A 25,400-nucleotide genomic window follows, 5' to 3' on the forward strand; every position below is an offset into this window, starting at 1 on the left:
TACTGAGAAGGGTTGGCAAGAGGACGTTTTAGGCCAGAAAAGAGGAGGGAGGAAGAGGAGGAGGAGGGAGGAAGAGGAAGAGGAGGGAGGAAGGGGAGGAGGAGGGAGGAAGAGGAGGAGGAGGGAGGAAGAAGAGGAGGAGGGAGGAAGAGGAGGAGGAGGGAGGAAGAGGAGGATGAGAAATAGAAGGTGAAAGAGAGAAATAGGTTAACAAGCCTTCCATATGTTATCCGCCAGTACACACCAACCGTGTGAGAAACACAAACTACAGTACAGAAGACAAACAAGCACTATGCGTGCACACACACACACACACACACACACACGAGGCCAAAGTTCATCTGTTGGTGGTGGAACAGTAGCAGTATTTCTCTGGCTGATCTTGCCCGGGGGGGAAATCATTATAAACCACAGCTGGTCTCCAAGACTACTCTGCCCTGGGATCATGTGGTGCTCCTGGGGGCTGATGGGAAAGCGAGGAGGGGGGGGGGGGGTGGTTGGGTGGGATCAGGAGTGAGGGGGGGGAGCGTGGATTTAGGTGCTCCTGGGATGGGGGGGATTTGTGTGTTTGAGAACTTCAGCAGGTTGGGTTCTTATTGAGTTGAGGGAGTCTGAGCTACTGAGCTAGACACAGACGGTGAGACAAGATGGCGTCTGTCTGGGCCCGCACTGACTGTCTAGACCGGGATTCAACACAGAAGTGATTGCAGCGCACTTATAAACACAAACACACACACACCTGATGAACACAAACACGTACACACACATACACAACAAACATAGCCGACAAACAACTCCCTGATGCAGTCTAAACAGCAGCCTGACCAGCAGCCTGGCCAGCAGGCTGACCAGCAGCCTGACCAGCAGCCTGGCCAGCAGTCTGACCAGCAGGCTGACCAGCAGACTGACCAGCAGGCTGACCAGCAGCCTGACCAGCAGCCTTACCAGCAGCCTGACCAGCAGCCTGACCAGCAGGCTGACCAGCAGGCTGACCAGCAGCCTGACCAGCAGCCTCTCTACTGGATGTCATTACTGAGAGTCCACCTACACAGCCTCTGCAGGTCCAGCCTCAGAGCAGGTCTCTCTCAGCGAGGTCTCTCTCTATGAGGTATCTCTACCCGCCCCCCTTTCCCAGTGTAGGTCTCTCCTTCTGTGGAACATGTCCTGTGTATCGCTGTTTGGCCCCTGGCTCCAAAGAGAGAGTTCTATCCCCTCTCTCTAACGCACTCACACACACACACGCACACACACACACACACGCACACACACACACACACACACACGCACACACACACACACACACACACACACACACACACGCACACACACACACACACACACACAGCAAACAGCAGGAGGGCCTACTAACTGTCTCCTCAGCCCAGCTGGTCGAGGCTTTATGGAGCAGGTGTCGGTGTGTGTGATTCTCTGTGTGTGTGTGTGTGATTCTGTGTGTGTGTGTGTGTGCTGGGGGGTTGCCCAGGCCTCTCTGGCTCCCTCCCCAGGACAACACTGGCAGGCCTGGGCACATACCTTGTCCCCACAGCCTCCCCTGGACCACCATGGTCTGGGAGAGAGGCAGAGAGAGAGTGAAGGGGGGCCAGCTCTGGACAAACAGTGTTCTCGTACACACAGAGATACACAGAGACAAAGAAACAGAGAGAGAGATGGCATGAAAGAGACAGAAAGAGTGAATGAGAGAACAGGATAAGTGAGAAGAGAGAGAGATGACAGGGGCCGTGGCTGGGCCTGGGTGACAGATCAGACTCCAGCGATCCCTCTTCCCCTCTCAAGAATTATGTCTCTTAACTCCAGCGCCGGCAGAACCGTGGGAACACTGGGCGGGGCCAAAAGCAAAACAGCTCCCTCCTTTTTATAATCGCCATCAACACTTTCACGACCGTGAATCCAGCAGGCCTCTAGCACACCGAGCTGAATCTAATAAAGACCAACGCAGAATCAATAACCCAGCCGGGGACGCTCGACAGAAGCGCAGATTAAACGAGTTCTCCAGCTCTCCTCTTAGGCGGGGATCCGCTTTGGGGGCGCTGAGGGCGACCTGATGAAATGTGCGAAGACGCTGGACAGGAAACGAGGTTGCTTTCCACGCGCAGGACAAGGTGAACACCACCCAGCCTGTTGGTACCTCCGCCCAGCCTGGTCCTCCGTCCAACCAGGTGTTTGGAATGGATGGCATCTTTTTTGTTTGCCTGCACATCTTCTTCCAACGGAATTTCCAAATCAAATATGTCAACGGCTCGACGTGGGCTCGATGTAAAACAGGGAACGATTTCCCGTCAAAGCACGAAAAAAAGAGGATTGTACGACAGATTTCTTTCGGTTTCGGAAAGTGTGTGGGGGGTAGGGGGGGGGACAGGAGAGGGGGCAGGGGGACAGGAGAGGGGCAGGGGGACAGGGGGAGAACAGGAAGGTGGCACACGTTGCTAAATGGCCGACTGAAACATCACAAGGCTGCAAACACCTCGGCGTTGACATTCAGCCGAGCCGCCTCTCTGAATCCACTCTTTTACTATTTAACATTTGAAGGGAAAATAAGCCGCTCTCAGAGAGAAGCCCGCGGATGTCCTCGGCTGTAATTGCTTAGGGGGAACAGACTGGGCTGCTCAGGCCAATGGGTTGAAGAGAGAAGTGGAGCTGGCATATGAAGGGGAGGGGGGACGAGACCATGACAGGGACACACAGACCCCCCCCCCCCCTCCCCCGAATCCACTCAGAATACTAACCAGGACGAAAGAGACAGGGACAGAGAGAGGCCTGGTTTCCCCCTTCTCAACCAGAGAACTGAAACATTCCAGGGAGTCTTATGTACCTGGACATGGCCAAACAGCGGACAGGGGATCTGTGGAGAATCTGTCCTGGAGGAAATGAGATCTGGCGACGCTTTGTCAGACATGGAAAGAAAGAGAAATAAATGTATAGAGGGAGGGAGAGAATGAGAGGGAGAGAGAGAAGAGACAGGCAACCAGAAAGAGAGAGAGAAAGAACGAGGAGACAGGAGAGAGGAGAGAGAGAGAGAGAGAGAGAGAGAGAGAGAGAGAGAGAGAGAGAGAGAGAGAGAGAGAGAGAGCGATAGAGAGCGAGAGAGAGTGAGAGAGCGAGAGAGAGATTAGGCTGTCTAAGCCATCATCTGCAGCACAGAATTACGGCCACTCTTTGTATCTTGTCGCTGTTATTAACTGAAGCACTCCTGTCAGTGGGATTGTCCATTTCAAAAGTTGGTTTCTCGCTCCTTCGCTTTCTGCTCCTTCAACAATCGCCACTTTCTCGATCAAAACGCGACCTGTCTGTGGGTGGGCGTGTGTGTCTCTGTGCGTGAATGTGTGTGTAAGTGCAAGCATATGTGTGTGTGTGGATGTGGATGTGAATGTGTATACATGCGCATTAGTGTGTTTGTGTGTGTGTGTGGGCGAGGGAGGGCTGCTGGGTAATGAACACAGACACTGCAGGTGTTCACGTGAGCTGCTGATGTCACAGGCAGTTCCATGTCATGCACACGACTCAATGCAGACCTGACAGGCCACACTACTGTATAGACACATCACTGTCAGCTGAGATCAGGCCCAAGTTGTGTGCGTGTGTGTGTGTGTGTGTGTGTGTCTGTAACATTTTTGGGACTGCTTTGTGCCTGCATGTATGTGTGTGCTACTGTGTGAGTCTGTGTGTATGCTACAGTGTGTGTGTGTGCGAGTGTCTGTATGTGTATGTGTGTATGTTACCGTGTAAGTGTGTGTGTGTTACTATGTGTGTGTGTGTGTCTGTTTGTTTGTTTGTTTCAGTCCGACAGGTCCAGGCGTCTGTTGACAGGGGCAGCGTGACACCCAGGGTAGCCGGGGACAACCTAATGAGTAGAAAGTGCCCTGGCATGTCACTGTGGCTTCAGCTGTGACACGCTGTCTGTTCTCTCCTCTCTCCCCTCCCTCCCCCTCTCAACCCCCATCTCCTCTCTCCTCTCACCCCTCTCTACCCACACCTCCTCTCTCCTCTCTCCTCTCACCCCTCCCTCCCCCTCTCTACCCCCACGTCCTCTCTCCTCTCACCCCTCCCTCCCCCTCTCTACCCCCACGTCCTCTCTCCCCTCCCTCCCCCTCTCTACCCCCACCTCCTCTCTCCTCTCACCCCTCCCTCCCCCTCTCTACCCCCACGTCCTCTGTCCTCTCACTCCTCCCTCCCCCTCTCTACCCACACGTCCTCTCTCCTCTCACCCCTCCTTCCCCCTCTCTTTCCTTCTTCCTCTCACCTTTCTATCCCCTCTCCTTTCACCTCTCTACCCCACCTCCTCTCACCTTTATATTCCCCTCTTCTTCCTGCCTACTCGCTTGCTCTCTTTTCACCTTTCAATACACCCCCTTTACCCCCCCCCCCCTTCAATGCTATCAGAGAGGATCAGACACCCCCTGCATCCTCATCCCACTGACCTTAGATACACACACACGCACACTCACACACACACTGTAACTCAAGCCCTCCTACAACTCTCTCCAGTACATCCTCTCTGGACTGGTTGTAAGACTCCTCTGGGAGTTGTAGTTCTAGAAGGCACCCCCTGACTGCCATTTGTGCTGTGATCATTAGCAGGTTTGGCCCCCAGCCAGCCCGTGCTCAGGACTGATCTACTGGGCCACACACCACAGCTTCCAGCACTTGGATATAGAAGGCTGCTCTTAATGTAGCCTAGTTCCCCCGGGCTGAGGAAATGACTAGGCTATTCGCTTAGCTATTTCTGACATATTTAAAAGCACAAAGAGGCAAACAATCTATTCCCCCCCCCCCCCCCCCGCTCTCCTGTCAAAATCAATGAATCACTGCCTGTATGGCGTGAGAGGATTATGAGAGGAGACAGAGTTCTGTCTGAAGAGAACTACAATGTGCCCTGAATCTTTGCCTTCAAAAATCTCCCATTCTCTTCTTAACCCGTCACCTGGTCGGAGCAGTTTTACTATTCCTACATGAACAGAAGAGTGAGCTACAAGCTAGATCGCACCCCCGTCTCGCCTTCACTACAGTGGCATGTTGCCTTGAGGTAGTCCAACTGCCATTTTCTCTGCCGGCTTTATCACAGGGTCTTTTGTCTACTCTATCAGTACTGTGCTACTGTACACTACTGTACTATACAATGACATGCTGTACTGCACAGTAATGAACCATTCTACAAAGCTGTACTGGATCATTTAGAAACGTACCATACTGTACAAGGGTGTACCACAGGACCATGCTGGGTTTTATGGGCCGGTTATATTAATAGGCCTGACTTCCTGAATGTTTCAGGCTGGATTATGAGAGCTGATGTCGGAAGACGGCTTCCCGCTGGGCTCCCGGGCTCCCGTCAACCTCCTTAACTACACCAACGCAGGCGCGCTTCTTCCAGGCGTACGGTACGAACAAGCCCGTGCCTGGGACCTGATTGTGCCTGGGCGGGTTTGGATCTGTGCATGGTACGAGTACAGCTTCATTTATTTATGAACAGTCATGTTTCCCCGTGATAGCGAGAGAGAGATGGGGGAGAGAGAGGCTGAGCGAGAATTAGGGGAAAGAAAGGGGGAGAGTGATAGAGGAGAGAGAGAGGGAGAGAGGGAAGAGGAAGAGAGTGATAAGGGAGAGAGAGGGAGAGAGTAATAGGGGAGAGAGAGGGAGAGAGAGCTAGGGGAGAGAGAGGGAGGAGAAGGGTGAGAGGAGGTTAGAAAGAGAGAGTTTGAGCCAGCATAGTAGGTAATGAAATGTAATAGGAGGTAAAGAGCTGCGGGTCAAACAGGCCAGTTCAGCCCCTGCACGGCACAACCATCTCTATCCAGCCTGCCACATAACAACACACTAGAGGGAGGGAAGGAGGGAGGGGAGGAAGGGGCTGAGAGCGGAATGAAGGGAGGAGAGAGGGGAGGCGAAGGAGAGGGAAGAGGTAGAGTGAATGAGAGGTTGGGTGAAAGAAGGAGGGAATTGGAATCGGGAGTAGAATCTGGGGACATGAGGAAGAGAGAGAGAACCGGAGAGGGAGGAGGAGGAGGAGGAGAGGAAAGCGAGTTGGAATGGCGGTGGTGGAGAATGAGGGCACGAAGCATGAGGGAAATGAGAGACGGACTACAGGTGTCCCCTCCTACACAGCAGAAAACCAGCACCAGGACATTGCTTTGCACCGAGGCACGGAAAGTCGTGATTCAATTTATTTTCTTGAAATTGACCTGAGGGTTACTAAGGCGACATATGACTTGGCTAGGCTGTTAGGTTGTTAGCTAGCTGAGGTGTGAAGAGAGGGAGTGCGTGTGTGTGGGTGGAGGCAGTACTGTACTTTGTGACAGTTTCCCTGAAAAGTGGTGTGTGTTCATGTGTGTGAGTATGGTGTTTGTGTGTGACATAGAGAGAGAGAGAGAGAGAGCGAGGAGAGCTGACTGAAAAACGAAAGCCACGAAAACGAGGTCCGTCCAAATCAGTTCCTCCTTCAACGAGGCCAATTTAGTCCCCCCGCTTCTCTCATCGACTCCCAGAATAACAGCTCTCCTGTTTATGCCTCCAACCATTACGAAACAGAACGCACAGAACTCCTCATCTCTCCCCTCTCGGGGGAGGGGCCTGTTTGACTGACAGAACCTCTGGCCGTCTCCTGGGCTCCTTTTATGTGTCAGCACTTCTCGGTTCTGCGGGCTGTCTGAAGAACACACGTCTCGGTTCTGCGGGCTGTCTGAAGAACACACGTCCGACGACTCAAAATAATAAATAGCGCACTGAGTCCTCTATTTGGAGAAATAATATGATTTGTTGACCTTTGCTTGGAGACGGATTGTTGGACTAATGGTTTTCTACACCCCGTCTCAGAGACAAACTGCAGTTTGCGCAGAGCAGATAAAGACGTCACGTCTGAATTGGACTACAAACGCATAGAGTACGCAACAGAGGCAAAACACACACACACTGCCTGGCCTTGGGACACATTGCATCCCCCCTCCACACACACGCACCACCCTCCCCCCGCCTTCCCCCCAGTGTGACTCTCATCTGTCCTCATAAATGTTTCACGGGCCCAGCAGAAGCATCCAGAACATCCATTATGCAGCTCCTCTAAACGCCTTTTTCCCCCCAATAATTGCAAACACTATCACAGGTGTGGATGATAGTGTCCTCTAGAGGGGGGGGGGGTATTGGGGACAAAGGTGTGGGGGTGAGGATGAGGGGCCAGGCAGAGCAGTGAGGATGAGGGGCCAGGCAGAGCAGTGAGGATGAGGGTCCAGGCAGAGCAGTGAGGATGAGGGGCCAGGCAGAGCAGTGAGGATGAGGGGCTAGGCAGAGCAGTGAGGATGAGGGGCAAGGCAGAGCAGTGAGGATGAGGGGCTAGGCAGAGCAGTGAGGATGAGGGGCTAGGCAGAGCAGTGAGGATGAGGGGCCAGGCAGAGCAGTGAGGATGAGGGGCCAGGCAGAGCAGTGAGGATGAGGGGCCAGGCAGAGCAGTGAGGATGAGGGGCTATAGGCAGAGCAGTGAGGATGAGGGGCTAGGCAGAGCAGTGGTCAGGACGTTTGTGTCCCTGCGCCTCAGTGCTGGTGGTGATGTCATGAAGCAAACAGACTGTTTAAAAAAAGATGTTTGAGATGTTTGAGATGGATGAAGGAGCTAAACCAGAAAGACAAAACGAAAGAAAGATAGAGAGAAGTGGTAACCTTAAAACCTCACGGGCTTTTCTGACACCATAGCACAGCACAGAGCGTGAAATCAGTTCAAATGAGGTTGAGGACTTGGTGTTATTTGCAGTTAACCTGATTGCCTTGGGCTGTAATTAATGCTGCTCACAGCCCAGATGTCTAATCCTGTCACACTCATGTCTGAGCCTATTAAACGCATGTTCTCACACACTCACACGCATGGTCTCTCACCCTCTCACACACTCATGGAGAAAGGGCTTCAATATGACAGGAAAACCATAATAAAAGCACAAACAGAACACATTTGAACAAAAAAAGGTGAAGTTGTTTTAACTTCAAAAACACAGTAAGAAGAGACTTTGGTATGACTTAAATTAAAAGACAACCAATGCAGACATTAGTATACATTAGGTTGAAAGTATAATATATTCTAAAACAGCTTCACAAATCAACGGTAATTCATGCACTTAACATGCATTACTAAAAAGGTATTGATGTGACAGTGATGGATTTCCTGTTCTTTTAAGCCGTATTTATTTAGAACTCCAGAACTCCAGAAATCGAACGATGTGTCCCTAGATATCCTGGTGCGTGGGGTGTGTGTGTGTGTGGGCGCAGAGGAGTGATTGATAACCATACCGTTGACACAAACGATCTTCTTGACCCTTAATCCTTCGTCTTTGACCCCTTTACATAACCAGTGATCTGAGACAAACCACTCCCACCCCCATTGAGCTGGTTATAAGGAAAATCTGACAGAGCTTGGATGGAGGGGGGGGGGGGTGGAGGAGAGAGAGAGGGTGAGGGAGTGATAACCCTAACCCTTCTTGAACGCTTCTCCCGTGTGACCTCTGACCCCAAGGCCCACTCACCGATCTCGCAGCTCTCTCCGGTGAAGCCTGGGGGGCAGTAGCAGCTGTAGCCGTCGCCCTCCTGCAGACAGCTGCCCCCGTGGAGGCAAGGACTGGTCTGACACGGGTTCTCTTCTGTTACACACACACAGGCAGAGGGAGAGAAGTGTAAGATCAGAGGCATTTAGAAGCAATTTATAGAAACGTTCCATACACACACACGACTGAATGCAGACAGTGTAACGAACGCCCAGTAACAGGATTCCTAATGGCGTGGCGGACACTGAGTGAAGCACGAGTCCGTCTGCGCGAGGGCCTTCCTGGGCTGAAAGAGTGACAGTGACACTAAGCTGTGCGGTGTCCAGTCAGGGTCGTCATACACTCGCCCCAGCCTGTGACAAAGACTGCATACACTGGAGCTGGGTGACGTGTGTGTGTGCGTGTGAAAGACTGAGATTGTGATACCAACACGAACACTATTCCAGCAGGTTTTCCTCTTTGTCGGACAGTCATTCAGACATACACGGGTGGACAGTGTGTGTGTGTGTGTCAGAGCGACTTTCAGCCAGGTGATAGACCCGTGTCCCCGCGGCATGTCTCTCTGTCATCCTCTCGTGTTGGACGCGCCGCAGACAAAAGACAATGTGAGTCTCCGCCGAGATGTGGGGTTGGGGGGGAGGGGTTGAGGGGGGGTGTTGAGGGGGGGGGGGTTGCCATGGACGCAGTAGCCCAGCGAGGTTTGGCAGTGTGTGTTTTACGGCCCAGGCAGGACTCTATCTGACAGGGCATCTCATGCCGCGCTGATGCTGTGCCTCCCAGTCTGCCCTAACGAGCTATGAGAAGAGAGATAAACCTGCTCACCCTGCGGCCCTGAAGTGGTAGTGTGAATGTGTGCGTGTGCCTGCGTGTGTGTCAGCGGGCAGTGTGTTTGCTCGTGTATGTCGTGCTGAAGGTGTGTGTGGCTCTGGGCTGGAGAGATACAGGGGGGGGGGTGTGTTAGTTTCCCCGGGGGACCACTCCCCCTCCCCCCCAGGATGCTGGTCACTGATTGGCTGTGGTGCTGACGAGAGGACAAGCTTTGAACAAGCTTCAAAGGAATGCTGAGTGAATACAGCCATTAGTGGAGGAGGTTTAATTTCTTAAATCAACACCAGAAGCACAGAGTATGTGACACATGAGCATCCTATCCCATCACACGCACACGCACGCACAGCGCTAAGTGGCTGGACTGGGTGGATGTCAGTCCTAAAAGCATCGCTTTGTCTGACACATGGTGAACGGAGCCTTGTGTTCTTCCATCGCAATCAAACCCCTCATCCACACCCCCCTGGGGGCAGGGAAGGCCTTCGTGGGTCGGGCGTAAGGAAGAGCGAAGCTATGGACCTGAGCTAGCCTGGTGCTTCCTGCAACGCAGCCTTCAGCACAGACTTGAAGACACACATATAAATGGACCCTCTAAGCTCCATTTGCTGTTATTTACTATTTAGACAAGATGAGCTCTCTGTGGTCGGGTAAATGAGCCAGGTGCTTGTGTTGGGTTTGTGGTTCAGAACCTCCTGCTCCCTAGGGTGTGGAGTATGACAGGGTGTGAGGGCAGACATGGTCATTTTCTTTCTGTGATTGGGTAATAGAGACCTACATAGCAATATCAAGGATAATGGATCTGCTGGTACCTGTAGGTTGGTGTGTGTGTGTGTGCGCGCGCGTGCGTGGTGTTTGATAGCGTTTGAGTATGTGCATGTGTGTTTGTGTTGTTTCTGAGTAACTCTAGGCTCCAGGCCATGGGCTAAGATAAGTGAAGGTGCCAGTGGAAAATGAAACTGAGGTAGTAAATGACCAGCGAAGAGCACATAGTCTATCAGAAAGACAGAAAGAGAGAGAGAGAGAGAGAGAGAGAGAGAGAGAGAGAGAGAGGGAGGGAGGGAGGGAGAGAGAGAGAGAGAGAGAGAGAGAGAGAGAGAGAGAGAGAGAGAGAGAGAGAGAGAGAGAGAGAGAGGGAGAGGGAGAGGGAGAGGGAGAGGGAGAGGGAGAGGGAGAGGGAGAGGGAGAGGGAGAGAGAGAGAGAGAGAGAGAGAGGAGAGGAGAGAGAGAGAGAGAGAGAGAGAGAGAGAGAGAGAGAGCAGCAGATGGTAGCTCAGTTCAGTCCCGAGACAGAGAGAGCCACCAGGGTAACCGCAGCCTCCATTTGTCCACCCAGAAACCAAAACAAAACTCAACGTTTTATTGAGTGTGATATGAGAAAACATGTGTAACACACACACAATAAATATATGTTTGAACTCCAGAATGCTGGCTGTACAGCAACTGCAATGTTTCCCATTTTCAACAGAGGTGAAAATTGGTGATTCAACGGGTTGGTTGAGAGAGAGAGTGAGTAGAGAGACAGAGAGAGAGAGAGTAGAGACAGAGACAGAGACAGAGAGAGAGAGACAGAGAGAGAGAGAGAGAGAGAGAGAGAGAGAGAGAGAGAGAGACAGACAGAGACAGAGACAAGGGTTAGTTTGAGACGACCAATAGGAACAATATATCCTGGGGGGGCTATTTAAAAAAAAAATCTTGTCTAAAAGCTGCAGGCTGGTGATTAATTACTTACTCCTCCTAAAATAGCCCTGATTCTCCTCTATCTTTGTCTGGACTGAGAAAGAGAGAGCGAGAACTCACACACACACACACACACACACACACTGTCCTCCTCAAACTAGTTGGCACTTTTTCTTCATCTCCTCCTCTCTAGCTCGCTGTCACGAGATGAAGATCTGGATCATGGTGTTGGGAAGCGGCGCCCGGGCCGGCTAACAGCGGAGGGGCGGCTGCCGGAAGCCCCGAGGCGTGAGAGGCATGCGGAGTGGAGGACCCAGCGGTGCGAGACAGGAGGAGCTGGGGTCAGAGCAACCTGATGTACCCTGACACACACACACACACACACCTGTTCGCTCACCTCTGCATGCGCACGAGGCGCCTCACAGAGAAATAGAGTCGTGGAACACACGCACTTGTGTATGCAACACACACACACACACACTGACACACACCTTCTTTTGCTCTCTCTGTGTCGGATCCACCCTCTGTGCTCCATCACCCAGGGAAGTTAGTGAACCTTGTAATAGCTTTCCAGAGAAGAGCATCATGAGTGCTCCTGTTCGAGTGTGGCTCCGCCAACACGATAAGCTGCCAGCGACCCGCGTACAGCTCTTAAACTTTAATGCTACATCGCAAAATGCACGCACACGCACACCTCTGCTCCCAGTTCTCAAATGACTCCATTACACAGCGGGGGGGGGGGGGGGGGGGGGGGCAGGACTGTCACCGTGACAACGCGGCGAACCCTGAAACATGACGACAAAAAAAGCTGATAAAGTGGACAGCTTACATGAGTAGGACACACACACGTGCTCACAGAATCCAGAAGCTTCTATAGAGGCGGACACATTTGTCCCTCTTGTATCCTTGAGCTGGGAAGAGTTCCCGTCCTTCTGTTGTGATGCTTACAGCGTATACCTCCTGCTGGCTGTCCAGCTACGTTCGGCTGTAACAACAAACAACATCTCCGCTGCATAATGTACACTTTGGAATCAGACGCCTCGGCCATTGACATACTTTGCGGCATCACTCTGTACAGTATAGCCCTCGGCTGAAAGTGGTGCGTCGGTAACTGAACTGAGCCGCCCTAAGAGCAGTGATGTCCTTGTTAGAAAACGCTTTAGAAACTGCAAGTGGCAGCTCGGATCTAAGACGGATTCGAGAGACCTCAAATACAGTGCGGCTAGTTGATTTTATGTAAAGCACTTTGAGCTGCAATTCTTGTATGCAAAGTGCTATATAAATAAAGAGAGAGAGAGAGAGAGAGAGAGAGAGAGAGAGAGAGAGAGAGAGAGGGAGGGAGAGAGAGAGAGAGAGGAGAGGGAGAGAGAGCGAGAGAGAGGGAGGGAGAGAGAGAGAGGGGGAGAGCGAGAGCAAGAGAGAGAGAAAGAGAGAGAGAGGCCTCTATTGAGTCTCTCTTCCCTGCTCATCAGACCCTGCTCTCTGGTTGACAGATCTCAAAAACCTGTGGCCAGTGCAGTCAATAAGGCCAGAGTAGTCAATGAGACCAGTCTAGACAACGATAGCAGAGTAGTCAATAAGACCACTGTGGTCACTGTGGTCAGCCCTGTAGTGAATCTGTGGTCACACCCTCTAACCTCAACCCAACATTGTGCTGGAGTGGACCCCTAGAGTGTATCAATCTCTCCCCTAAACCTGGAGGTGGATCTCACAGCCCAGGCCGGGTCAGGACAGACCATCACTCTGTAAGCAGAGCGCTCCCCTTTATCAGAGCATAGCTTTAAAAAATAAAAAACAACACATGTCGTTATGCCAACGACAATGAGACACATACAATGCTATTTCCGGACAGTACTATAGAATACTCAGTACAACAGAACACCCAGTACCAGACAGACAGCACTATACTATTATTGTACCACAGAACACACAGTACTACCCACACACAGTACCACAGAACACACAGTACTACAGAACACACAGTACCACAGAACACACAGTACTACAGAACACACAGTACCACAGAACACACAGTACCACAGAACACACAGTACTACAGAACACACAGTACCACAGAACACACAGTACCACAGAACACACAGTACTACAGAACACACAGTACTACAGAACACACAGTACCACAGAACACACGGTACCACAGAACACACAGTACTACCCACACACAGTACCACAGAACACACACAGTACTACAGAACACACAGTACTACAGAACACACAGTACCACAGAACACACGGTACTACAGAACACACAGTACTACGCACACACAGTACTGTAACCCCCACAGGAGAGCCCAGGTGAGCAGATGCCAGCAGCTTGCTCTGTTCCAACACTGCCTGCTCCAGCCCAAACTAGGATGAATGGGAGCCCAGAAGAGGGTGATTGCTGCTGCTGTCCAACCATGACAGACTGTGTGTGTGTGTTTGTGTGTGAGTGAGTGTGTGTGTGTGCTTTGTGCTGTGTGTGCGCTATGTGTGTGTGTTTGTGTGTGTTAGTTTGCCGAGTGTGTGTACCTGTGTGTGCGTGTGTGTATGTGCGTGTAAATGAAAAGCAAGTACAAAACTTGATCCGAAAAGTAGAAATGTTTGACTTAACTTCTCTTCCTTTCAACTATGCTTCTGGGACCACACAGCAAATTGTATAAAAAATGTAGCAGATTAGGCACCACATGGAATCATTTCCATCTGAAAGAACCTCCTGAATCTATTTTTATTACCGAGGCACCATCATTCCAAAGCCAGATCATTCCACTTATGTCAAATTCAGCTCCCACAGCATCGGACACACACACACACACACACACACTCACCCACACACACACACACACACACACACTCACCCACACACATAAACACAGCCGGCTTAAGTAAAATGCATGACACTCACAATTAGCTACAGCCCCTGAAGACCAGAGAATCCCTGAAAGACATTCACAGCTAGCTCTGTAGCAAACAGGCCCTGCTGAAACACTGCATTAGCTAACAGAAACATGTCCAGCATTCACTCCAGGTCAATTTAAGAAGCTGAAAAACAAAAGCGACAGAAGAATAGCTGCATTGTCACAAGAGCACTTGTAGCATTGGCAACTCGGCCTAAATAAATTGCATTATTTGAGCTGTCACAGCTGAGAAAAATAATCCAGCTTACTTTATCATCACAAACCCATTCCAATCTCTCCACTTCAATTTCTCTGTGTGTGCTTTTTCATTCGTCTAATTCAGCGTTTTTCTCCCAGCGATAGGAGCACAGCGTGCCAGGATACACAGAACACTGGGCCAGTCAGTGTCAGAATACAGTCAGACCTACAGTGGTGTGGAACACCGTACTTTACCATTGTGAGCTCAGAGTTCGATTCTGTCTGACCTTGGCAAGCAATATTTTCCAACCTCATCAAGATCGACTTCACAAACCTCCTCCCCTCCTCCTGCCCGCCACCCCTCCCCTCCTCCTGCCCACCACCCCTCCCCTCCTCCTCCCCACCACCCCTCCTCTCCTCCTCCCCATCACCCCTCCTCCTCCCCACCACCCCTCCTCTCCTCCTGCCCACCCCTCCTCGTCTCCTCCTCCCCTCCTCCTGCCCACTACCCCTCCTCTCCTCCTCCCCACCACCCCTCCTCCCCACCACCCCTCCCCTCCTCCTCTCCTCCTCCCCCCCCCCACCACCACCACCCCTCCCCTCCTCCTCTCCCCCCCCCCCACCACCACCACCCCTCCTCTCCTCCTCCCCACCACCCCTCCTCCTCTCCTCCAGGCCTTCCTGTCCTGCTCCATCCTGGTGGAGAGTCTAGAGAGCCCCTGACAGCCTCTCTAATAGGAGGCCTGCCATGCTGCAGGCTACGGGGCCTTGCTAACAGCCCCGTGAATCAGACAGGACCCCCACCCCCTGTACAACCTCCGAGGGCCTGCCTCCACACCACTCAGGGGTCCCCCCCCCACCATGCTCTACTCAGCCAGGCATGCCTCCCTCTCCGCCCATTGTGGAAAGGCCTGATGAGTTGTGACGGCTCCCAGAATCCTCTGCTCTGCTCTCAGCGTCCTCTGCGGCGAGGAGAGAGGAAGCTGGGAAGGAAGGAATGGAGGGAGGGATGGATGGAAGAAAGGAAGGATGAAAGGTAGGGAAGGGACGGAAAATAGGGAAGGAAAGAGGGAAGGAGGGAGGGAATTAGGGAAGAAAGGGCAATAGCAAGGATGAAAGGGAGGAAATAGGGAAGTAAGAAAGGAAGGAAGGCAGGCAGGAAGGAGGGGAGGCAGCTAACTAGCCGAGTTTTGTCATTCAATCACCTTCTCCGAGGCAACTAAGAGTGCGAGGCTATTAGAATTCCTTTCCTCCATATTTAACCTCTGGAGTGTCCGTCTCCTTCTGAAGTGTCTGGCTCAGAGCAGAGCAGCACTAATGCATCATGGGACAGCACTATTCAAATGTCTGCAGGCAGACATTTTCTATTACATCGCTTTGGCAATAAGGCCACAGTCGTAAAAGTTCAGAGATCGTTCCTCTTCTGGAAGGGCTTGTGTCGAGAGAGGGGTGGGGGGGGGAGCAGAGAGAGAGAGAGAAAGAGAGAGAGACAGAGAAAGCGAGAGAGAGAGAGAGAGAGAGAGAGAGAGACAGAGAAAGCGAGAGAGAGAGAGAGAGAGAGAGAGAGACAGAGAGAGAGAGAGAGAGAGAGAGAGAGAGAGAGAGAGAGAGAGAGAGAGAGAGAGAGAGAGAGAGAGAGAGAGAGAGAGAGAGAGAGAGAGAGAGAGAGAGAGAGAGAGAGAGAGAGAGAGAGAGAGAGAGAGAGAGAGAGAGAGAGAGAGAGAGAGAGAGAGAGAGAGAGAGAGAGAGAGAGAGAGAGAGAGAGAGAGAGAGAGAGAGAGAGAGAGAGAGAGAGAGAGAGAGAGAGAGAGAGAGACAGAGAAAGAGAGAGAGAGAGAGAGACAAACACGGCACATTTCCAGTGCTGAAATCATCCATCAGCGGGTCCACAGTATTGGACTCCGCATGCACACCGTACTTCGATGAGGGGGCCTGGATAACACTCCATTCTGCCTGTCCTGGTACTGGTAACTTCCGTTGAATAGGAACTCTTTGTGCTCGCACAGACAGCGTCTCTGTTCAGGGGATTATCTATGTTCTCCCTGACAGGCTGTGGCCGGCGGCAGCAGCTCTGCTTTGCAGGACACAGAGATGTTATTTGCAGGTTTATAAAACCAGCCGTGGTCCCACCGCCCCACGGGGCCCTGCGCCCAATAATAAAAACAGGACGAAGACTGTTTCTGCCGGGAAATCCGTTGGATCAATGTGGCTCCTTTTAATAGGAGCCACATCCCTCCCCCTCCCCCTCCCTCTCTCCCTCTCTCCCTCTCTCTCTCTCTCACAGCGGTCTGAAATTGAAAAGAGCCCAAAATGTGGAGAGCGATTCTGGAGGGTGTGAGATTTAACCTGCTTCATTACCCTGGGATATTTCACCGCCCCCACATAAAACGTTTGCTGCAATGTGCCCAGACTGAACCAAAGGCCGCGAGTGTGCATCATTTCCTGTGGAAGTACAAGTGTCATGCAGGCTGCTGGGAGTCAGATGGCTGAGCGGTGAGGGAGTTGGGCTAGTAATCAGAAGGTTTCCGGATCGATTCCCCGCCATGCCAAATGTTGTGTCCTTGGGCAAGGCACTTCACCCTACTTGCCCCGGGGGGAATGTCCCTGTACTTACTGTAATATACTGCTCTGGATAAGAGCGTCTACTAAATGTAAATGTTCAAACCTTCCATCAGCAGCGCGGCCAGAACCAGGTGAGCCTTCTTGTAAACCTTGGGACCACTGAGTAGTTCTGTAGAACTTTGCGTGAACCATACGGAACCATATGGCAGAACCAGCGAAACCTCCCACTCTCATCGCCCCCACCCAAACTCCTGCGCTTCACCCGCGTCACGACTCGCGGCAAACGAGGAACACTGAACCCCAGACGTTCAGCGGCAGCAACCATGGGAACGCGGAACAGACAGGGAGGCACCCAGCAGCAGCTCTGTGTCCTCAAGCGCCTCGGTTCTCCGCGGCGAACGGCAACGTGTTCGAACAAATGGAACTTCTCCCAGACGCCGGGGAGACCAGAAAGAACAAGCGTTCTTGTTTTGTTCGTACATGACTGTTTGTCTTTTCCCGCCGAAGGGGCCCCGGGATTCCATCTTTCATGTCATAAAATGGGATTCTGGTTTAGCGAGCGAACCAGCTCAGCCGTGTGAGGGGCCGGGTATTGTTTGGGTAAAAACAAGGCTCTGTAGTCTCTCTCTTCAGCTATGCGCCCTCATGAAAAAGTGGCTCGCCAGTTAAAAGTGTGTACCACGTAGGCTGAGGGCTAACTGCGGGTGCTTGGGTTCGATTCCAGACCGGGATATTTCTTGCCTCTCCTCCCCTCTCTCTTTCTCCCTCCTGTTTCCTGTCACTCTGTACGGTCTTAATCCCAATAAAGCAGAAATGAGTTCAAATACGGCTCGAAATAAATCTTCAAATAGATTGCTTCACATTATCCCAATTATGTCTGAGCATGGTCCTTGCTGTAACTGCTTGTATTACCTTTACAAGCCTTAGTGCTTTTCCACTGTACAGTTAAGGTCATTCTCAACGCTTTAATTCCTTCGCATTTACCCTAGTTGCCAGGACACCAAAGAGCCAACACACACAAACGCATGCACGAGCACAAACAGACTGTACACACATACACACACATGCAAACACAAGAACCATAGCCACAAACTAAAAGTTACCCAAGGCGACACTTAACAAATCCCATTCATTTAATAAGCAAGGAGCCAATTGTGCGGGATTAGATACAGCAGCTGTTTCATAGGAAAATGGAAAAATTAGGCAATGAAAAGAAGATTAGGTAAAAATGTGGATGAAGAGAGAGACAGACAGAGAGAGACAGAGATAGAGAGAGAGACAGAGACAGAGAGACAGAGAGAAAGAGAGAGACAGAGACAGAGAGACGACTTGAAAATTAAGAGAAACGTGATGAGGCAATGGTTATGTAGAATATATGGGAATTTGATGGCCCTGATGGTGATGACGAAAGATCTGCAGCTTGCTGAGGTCAGGTACAATACATCAGCTTGAATGGACTCTAGGCGGTCTAGACTGGGCCCTGGACAGGGCTGGGCTGGGCTGGGCTGGGCTGGGCTAGGCTAGACTAGGCTAGGCTAGGCTTGTCTGTTCTCTGCTAGAAAGGATAATTTACTGTGGCATTTTAACACACCAGATACAGAACAGACTTAATAAACATTATTGCTAAGGGAGACATGATGAAGACCTGAGCAGTAATAAAAGAAAAGTTGGACCGAGATGCTCTGAGAGAGAGAGAGAGAGAGAGAGAGAGAGAGAGAGAGAGAGACAGAGACAGAGACAGAGAGAGAGAGAGAGAGAGAGAGAGAGAGAGAGAGAGACAGAGAGAGAGAGAGAGAGAGAGAGAAACAGAGAAACAGAGAAACAGAGAAACAGAGAAACAGAGAAACAGAGAAACAGAGAAACAGAGAATCAATAATCAAGCAGATACAGGGTACAGCACGCCCCAGTAGAGAGAGTAGTCTCCACCCTTCTCCTCCCTGCTCCTCTCCTCTCCTCAGGACAGGGTCAGGGGTAGAGATATCGATGTACACTTGGTCTGATCCATCTTGGGCCCTGGGCCAAGCTTCAGGCAGGCAGGGACATCACACACATCCACATGTTTCTCCAGTCCCTCATACACACTCTCTGCTTGGGCTGTGATTCAAGGGTCCATTAGACAGCCTGCACACTGTATCCTCAACCCCCCTCGCCCCCCTCCCTTCAGTACACTCCCCTCTGCAGAGTCATGCTGTGGTTTGTCATGGTAACCTTGTCAGGTATGAAGCGAGCTGTAAACTGGGATATGAATGAGGTAGGTGTTTCTTGTAAGGTGTTTTACAAGGTGTTGAAGAACTCTTTCATTCCCTTGCACTGTGATTAGTGGGAGGGAACACTGCACTAAGATTCACCCATCATGCATTATGCAGTCAGGTGGCAGTCAGGTGGCTGAGCGGGTAGAGCATCGGGCTAGTAATCGGAAGGTTGCCAGTTAGATTCCTGGCTGGTGCACATGTCGTTGTGTCCTTGGGCAATGCACTTCACCCTACTTGCCTCGGGGAGAATGTCCCTGTACTTACTGTAAGTCGCTCTGGATAAGAGCGTCTGCTAAATGACTAAATGTAATGTAGTGTAATGCAGATGAGATCCGGTTATTAAAGAAATATGCAAATGATTATGCGTATTGACATTCTATAAACGCTCTCGACCGCTTTGTCAATGGAAGTGATCTGTGGTTTGACACGCTTATGCAAATCTGCCCGTTTCCTGCAGTAAGAGTGAGACTTTGTGTGGATGTGTGTGTGTGCGTATGTGCGAGAGTTGGTTTGTGTGTGTGTGTATTCAGCTGCAGGGCATGGCGGGCAGAGAGATGGGGGAGTAGAGCGTTAGGTGACACATTGCAGAGACCGGTCTTATCTGCCTCTCATACACAGCCAATTACAGGGGAGGGGGTTGACACCACTGCAGAGAGAGAGAGAGAGAGAGAGGGGGGGGGGGGAAGAGAGAGAGAGGGGGGGGGAAGAGAGAGAGGGGTCATTTTTCTAAGGGGGCTCAGGGGATGGTGTTAGTGTGTAAGAGCAGCAGCTGATCATTGATTAAAGAGGAGGACCAACACACACACACAGTGGGGAAGTGGGGGGGGGGGGGAGAGGTGGAGGGGTGTGGGCGTTGACACACAGCAGCTTTCCTGCTGAACGTCAGAGACATCACCGTTCATCATCATCTACATGGACGGTGTAGCTAAGTGCTCCCCAACCGCCTTAACATGGCACAGCGCTGAATATTTCACCGGGCTGTTCCCAAGCAGGGAGTGGACGAATCTGGATGCGTTGGTTTGGATGAGGTCCTCGACCAACGACACTTGACAGTGCCGTCTGCCTCCTCATTGGGAAGCTAAGAAAACAGAATAAACCACCCTCCATCTGCGATCAGAGAGGCGGCAAGCCCCATCGTTTTCAACGAGAGGAAGTCAGAAAGAGAGAGTGACAGAGAGAGAAAGAGAGAGAGTGTGAGAGAAAAAGAGAACGAGAGAGAGGGGAAAAGAAGGGGAGGGGGGTATAAAGAATTTAAGATAGAGAGAGAGGAGATGGGAGGGGGGTTAAAGAGCAGAACAGAGATGTGAGGTCTGAGGTAAGAGCCTGGAGTCAATTACAAGCACCGTGTTCCAGCCTCGTCAACATTGATCTGTCAGCCGGAGAGAGAGAGACAGAGAGAGAGAGAGAGGCCTGCCTCTGTGATGCTCTGTAATTGCACAGGCCCTGACCCTTTAATTACTACTGCTACCACAGTGTGCTACCACAGTGTGCTACCACAGTGTGCTACCACAGTGTGCTGTCTCCCTGTTTCATGGAGATGGGGAGGAACAGAGGGATGGAGAGAGAGAGAGAGAGAGAGAGGCAGAGAGAGTGAAAGAGAGAGGGAGAGCGAGTGGGAGAGACAGAGACAGATAAAGAGAAAGAGAAAGTGCACTGACGGTTCTGGTTTTGATTACCCGGCCTCAGACTGAGTGCGTCGCCTCTACTAAGTAACCGGTTGTCATGGTGTTAATGTGATAATGACTGTGGTCATTAGGCCTCACAAGGACCAAAACGAGCTACCTACCTCCGGGGTTCACGCCGTAGACCCAGTTGGGTATGATGACCCCGAAGGGGTTCTGGTTGGCCTCGTCTGTGGTCACCGGGGGCCGGCCGGCCCCCACCACGAAGGACTCGGACACGGACGACCGGGACTCGACCTCCCGGCTCCCGTCTTCCCCGCCCGCCCCCCCCGTGGAGACGGTCGGCAGCCCGTCGTCTGGCTCAGGCGTTGCCGGGGCCGTGCGGTTCTTCTCCTGCTCCTCCGGCACCCAGGCTACAGAGACAGGAGCCTCCTTGGTGGAATCCCGTTCGCTGTCAGAGGTGCCGTCGGTGGTGTTAGCGACGGCGGGTTCCCTGGTGGTTAGGGACTCGGCCGTGGAGCTCTGGACGGTGGTCAGCGGCTCCATGGGGGCTGCAGGCCTGGAGGTAAACCCAGAAGAGGTAGCCTCCCCTGGGCTTGAATGTGTCTCTGTCCCCCTGGGCTGGGGGTTCTGCCAGCTTTGCTTTCTGATGGAGGGGGAGGAGCCTGACCCCGGGGACCCCCCAGCAGGTCTGTCTCTCCTGCTGGAGGTCGAGGGGAGGTTCTCAGTGGGCCGGCGGACAAACAGGATCTCCCCGCGGGCCTCCTTGGCGGTACCGGTCCCCTCTGGCCTCGCAGGGCCCTCCCTGGCAGGACTGGGGACTCCGGCCGGCGGGGCGGTGGGCTGGTCCACCAGCTGCCACTGGGACACGGTGGTGTGCTCGGCCACCGTCACAGCCCCGGTGTGGTCTGAGGTGGGCCTCAGGATCGGAGCTCTCGGTTCCTCTTCCCCTCCGCTCCCCTCCGGCTCCGTCTGCCTGTTGCGTTCCGTTGTCGTCCTGGTAACCGGAGCTTTGGCCCCGTCCACATCCAGATCCTGGTCCCTCCCCTCTCCAGAGAAGTTCTCCCCGTTGTCTCTGCTTGTGGTGGGCAGGGTCATGACCTCCAGGGGCCCTGCCTTGGCCTCCAGGGGCTCCCATGTGGAACCCTTCCCCACATTCGCCACGTTTCCAGGGGGACCCAGTTTAGAGCGACGCATATTCTTCAGGGCCCACCGGAGCTGGCTGCTGGGGAGCGGGGCTGAGGCCGGCCCCCTGGGGCCCTGAGGCCGAGTGGCATCAGCCTCACTTGGGGGGTTTGTCTTCCCACCCGCCCCTGATGGTGGAGCCCCTCCTATAGGGAGAGAAGAGAGGATTTACTACTACCACGTGTGGCAGAAACATGTTTTTACTTTTTTTTTTTTTGTTGGCTACCCTAAATAAGACTCCATAGCAGTTTTAATGTATTCAAACAATATTTGTATCATGTATAACTTGTTGAAAGGATTCTTGTATATCCATTGCTATGCAGTAGCCAAATTCCCAAGCTGAGAGGGAATTTGCAAACAAACACATATCAAGTATAGAGACATTTAAAACATCTATTAGTTGTATTTGCTACTTTCCTGGGTTGCTCATTCGAATGCTGTAGGCTAGCTCCTGATTCAGAGCAGAAATACATCCTACCATCTGATTTTTGCTAAGTCTGCAAAAGAAAAGTTTCTCTCCTCTCCATTTTTCTAATGGAGCAGCTGTTTCAGTTCTACCAGGACCCACACCGGTCCAAGGGAGGATTTTTCCAAAGCAATTTCACACTTCCATTCTCCACACCCTCTCTCTATTTAATCTCTCTCTCTGACCACTGAAAGGCCTGGCAAAACTAGCTGAGAATAAAAGTGTAAGTACCACATTTACGGTGATAAAGCACCGGGCTCCTGCAGTACTTCTATTCCACCTAATGAGCAGTCCACTCCTCCGGCTGTCCCATCCTGTTCCTGCTTATCAAACCCCAGCTAGGCTTTGTCTCCAACCTCTGCCATTCAGCCTATCAACCAGCTAAATGTTAGAACCAGGTGTTATGGATTAGGGCAGTGGTTCTCAATCCCGGTCCACACAGGGGCTTTTGTACAGTGACAGAATGTGCAGCGTGAGGGAGGATGACATTGCAGAGTGCCGTCTCCTGTGGGCCCCTGTCCCCCCCTCTGGGAAACACACTCCATCAGATAACACGACAAATGACTGTGGGGAGGAGAAAACATACACGGATATGTCCACATATGAAATATTGAACAACTGTTCAATTATTCATCGGTCTGCTGTTGCCTATGTACTTTATGAGCCAGGCTTCATTTACATAAAGGCGTCTCGTAACTGACGTAATTGTCCAATTCATAATCGGAATAGCTAATTAACCACTCGTTCAACACATTCTAATGAGAGATTGCATAACTGCGCTCACTAATCTAATCATCAATCTAAGGGCTTATAAAATAAATTCAACTCGGCTTGTCTTCGCTTTATAGTATATTGTTTGTGATCATAACACAGCACAGCTGAGAATCTTATATCCTATTGTTACTGTTTGCTGTGAGATTTGGCTAAAGCTGTTGTTGAGTCATAGCATGCAAATCCAGCAAAACAAACTTTATTATAAACCCCCTTTCAGATGCGTAAACAGAGTGAAAATCAATTATGTGATTCTTCTGTGTGTTATAGTAGCACAAGTCTCCTGCTGCAGAGCTGACAATCCCTAAGGTCAAACAGTATATCAATGGGAGAATTCAGACTGACAATAGGAGAGAAAAAAGGAGGGTTAGGAGAGAGGGGGAGAAAGAGAGACAGAGAAAAGAGAGAGGGGAAGATAGAGAGAAAGAGAGAGGGAGAGAGACTGAAGAGACATAGGAAACAGAGATTGAGAGTGCAAGAGAGTGCAAGAGAGAGACAGAGTTAAGCAGAGATATATAGTGAGAGAGAAAGTGTGTGTGTGTGTTTGTGTGTGAGTGTGTGCGTGCGCTCGAGCTCGTACGTCTCAGCATATCTGCAAGATGCGCCAGCCAATAAAGACTCGCTCGTGGCGAGAGTTATTGCATGTCGGCGCGAGTGCTGTCACACACACTCACTCACTCACACACACTCACACTCTCACACACACACACTCACTCATTTCTTCCTGCCAGAGAGCCTGCAAACCAACGCTGTGTTCCATCAAACAGACTTCCGCCCACGACAAGTTAGGAAGGGACGTGTGTGTGAGTGAGTGTGTGTGTGGTGTGTGAGGGAATGTGTGCGCGTGTGAGTGATGGAGGGGTCAGGTGTCAGAGCTCCTGTGACGCAGCAACAGATGTTCCCACGTCTCTGCTCTGATTCCTCTCAGATCCTCACCCATCGAGGGGGAAACAAGATGGCGGCTCCCGGAGAACAGTACGCCGCGGCGTGACGAGCGGTGCCCCTGCCTGGAGAGGCGGTCTGCGCAGCCCAGAGAAGCCTGCTCGAGAGTGGCACTCGAACAGCCGAACGGCTGCTTATCAAAACGGTGTCAGACGGGAGACGGGGAGACCCCTAAAAAATGTAACAAATTCCGCCGGCCTTCTTTCTCATCTTCCCTCCTCCTCCTCCTCCTCACCACGGTGATAATGACCACCCAGAGTGAGGGGAGCCTTAATTGGCACATGGATAAGGCAATCCTGCCTACCTCTGCAACGCCGCTCCACCGTTAATTGGAAGTGGGCGTGTGAATAATATATGCAGGCTCGGGCTCCACATTCATCCTGCCGTGAAACCTTAATCCACCACGGTGGCGTTTGGTTGGAGGGAAGGTATTCTCCAGTGTTTGGATGGAAAGACGCGCCGCAGTGTGGAGAAAAGCCTACCTTTCTTAAATCGCTTTTTCGACTGAGAGTGGTGTGATATAAGCGGTGTCTTTGACTCCGCTTGCGCTCCTCGGGGTGTAAGTGGGGGCCGTGAGATGAAAGCCGCCCTGCCTGTCCTTCTTACAAAAGGACGGGAGAATCACATTGATTGATTCGGGTGTTGAAGCCGCACAGGTTTTAAGAATGGGCCGTTGTAGTGACATTTCTGGTCCTCACGCCTGCCTTGGCAGCCCTGGGGAGACGTAACTGGGGCTGCGAGGTTCGATGTTACCTCCATCCCAGTGGTCCCTGAACCATCATGGAGCCTACACACACACACACACACACGCTCGCACAAAAACACACATGCATGCACACAAACACACAACCACAAACAGTGTCCTTTCCCCTAGTATATCCTCCTTATCCCAGTTACATTTAACAGTGGTAGTCCAAAATCTGTGTCTCAATGTTTCTCTGTCTCCCCCTCTCTTTCTTGTCTCCCTCTCTCTTCCTCTCTCCCCCTCTCTCCCTCTCTCCCTCTCTCTCCCTCTTGTCACTCTCCCTCTCTCCCTCTTTCTCCCTCTTGTCACTCTCCCTCTCTCCCTCTCTCTCCCTCTCTCTCCCCCTCTCTCTCCCTCTCTCTCCCTCTCTCTCCCTCTTGTCTCTCTCCCTCTCTCCCTCTCTCCCTCTCCCTCTCTCTCTCTCTCTCTCTCTCTCTCTCTTTCTCTTTCTCTCTCTTTCTCTCTTTCTCATGCATATTCACCCAAGCACACATGCTCACTGATCTATGACTATGTGCCTCTTTTTGTCTCAGTAACTCTCACCTTTACTTTCAATGGGAGCTCCTGACTTAATGGAAGCCAAGGCTGCATATAAATGTAATGTAATTTACTTTCTTGAATAATTAAACAAAGAAATGTATAAACCTCCACCTTCCCAGTCAAAGCAGAGAGAGAGAGAGAGAGAGAGAGAGAGAGAGGGAGAGAGGGAGAGAGGGAGAGAGGG

General features: G+C 51.7%; 1 protein-coding gene across 1 annotated transcript in view; it reads right to left on the reverse strand.

Moving 5' to 3' along the window:
- The window catches only part of ncanb (neurocan b), an 84,041-nt gene that overhangs the window by 13,883 nt on the left and 44,758 nt on the right, over positions 1-25,400 (reverse strand). Inside the window, exons 9-12 of the mRNA XM_084675447.1 lie at positions 24,685-24,718; positions 23,926-24,061; positions 20,732-21,898; positions 8,517-8,630 (exon numbers count right to left, since the gene is read on the reverse strand). Of these exons, the coding sequence (XP_084531573.1) occupies positions 8,517-8,630; positions 20,732-21,898; positions 23,926-24,061; positions 24,685-24,718 (1,451 nt within the window). The remainder of the gene's footprint in view (positions 1-8,516; positions 8,631-20,731; positions 21,899-23,925; positions 24,062-24,684; positions 24,719-25,400) is intronic.

The sequence above is a fragment of the Hypomesus nipponensis genome, chromosome 16, assembly GCF_054491055.1.
Source record: "Hypomesus nipponensis isolate SF chromosome 16, ASM5449105v1, whole genome shotgun sequence".
NCBI lineage: Eukaryota > Metazoa > Chordata > Actinopteri > Osmeriformes > Osmeridae > Hypomesus > Hypomesus nipponensis.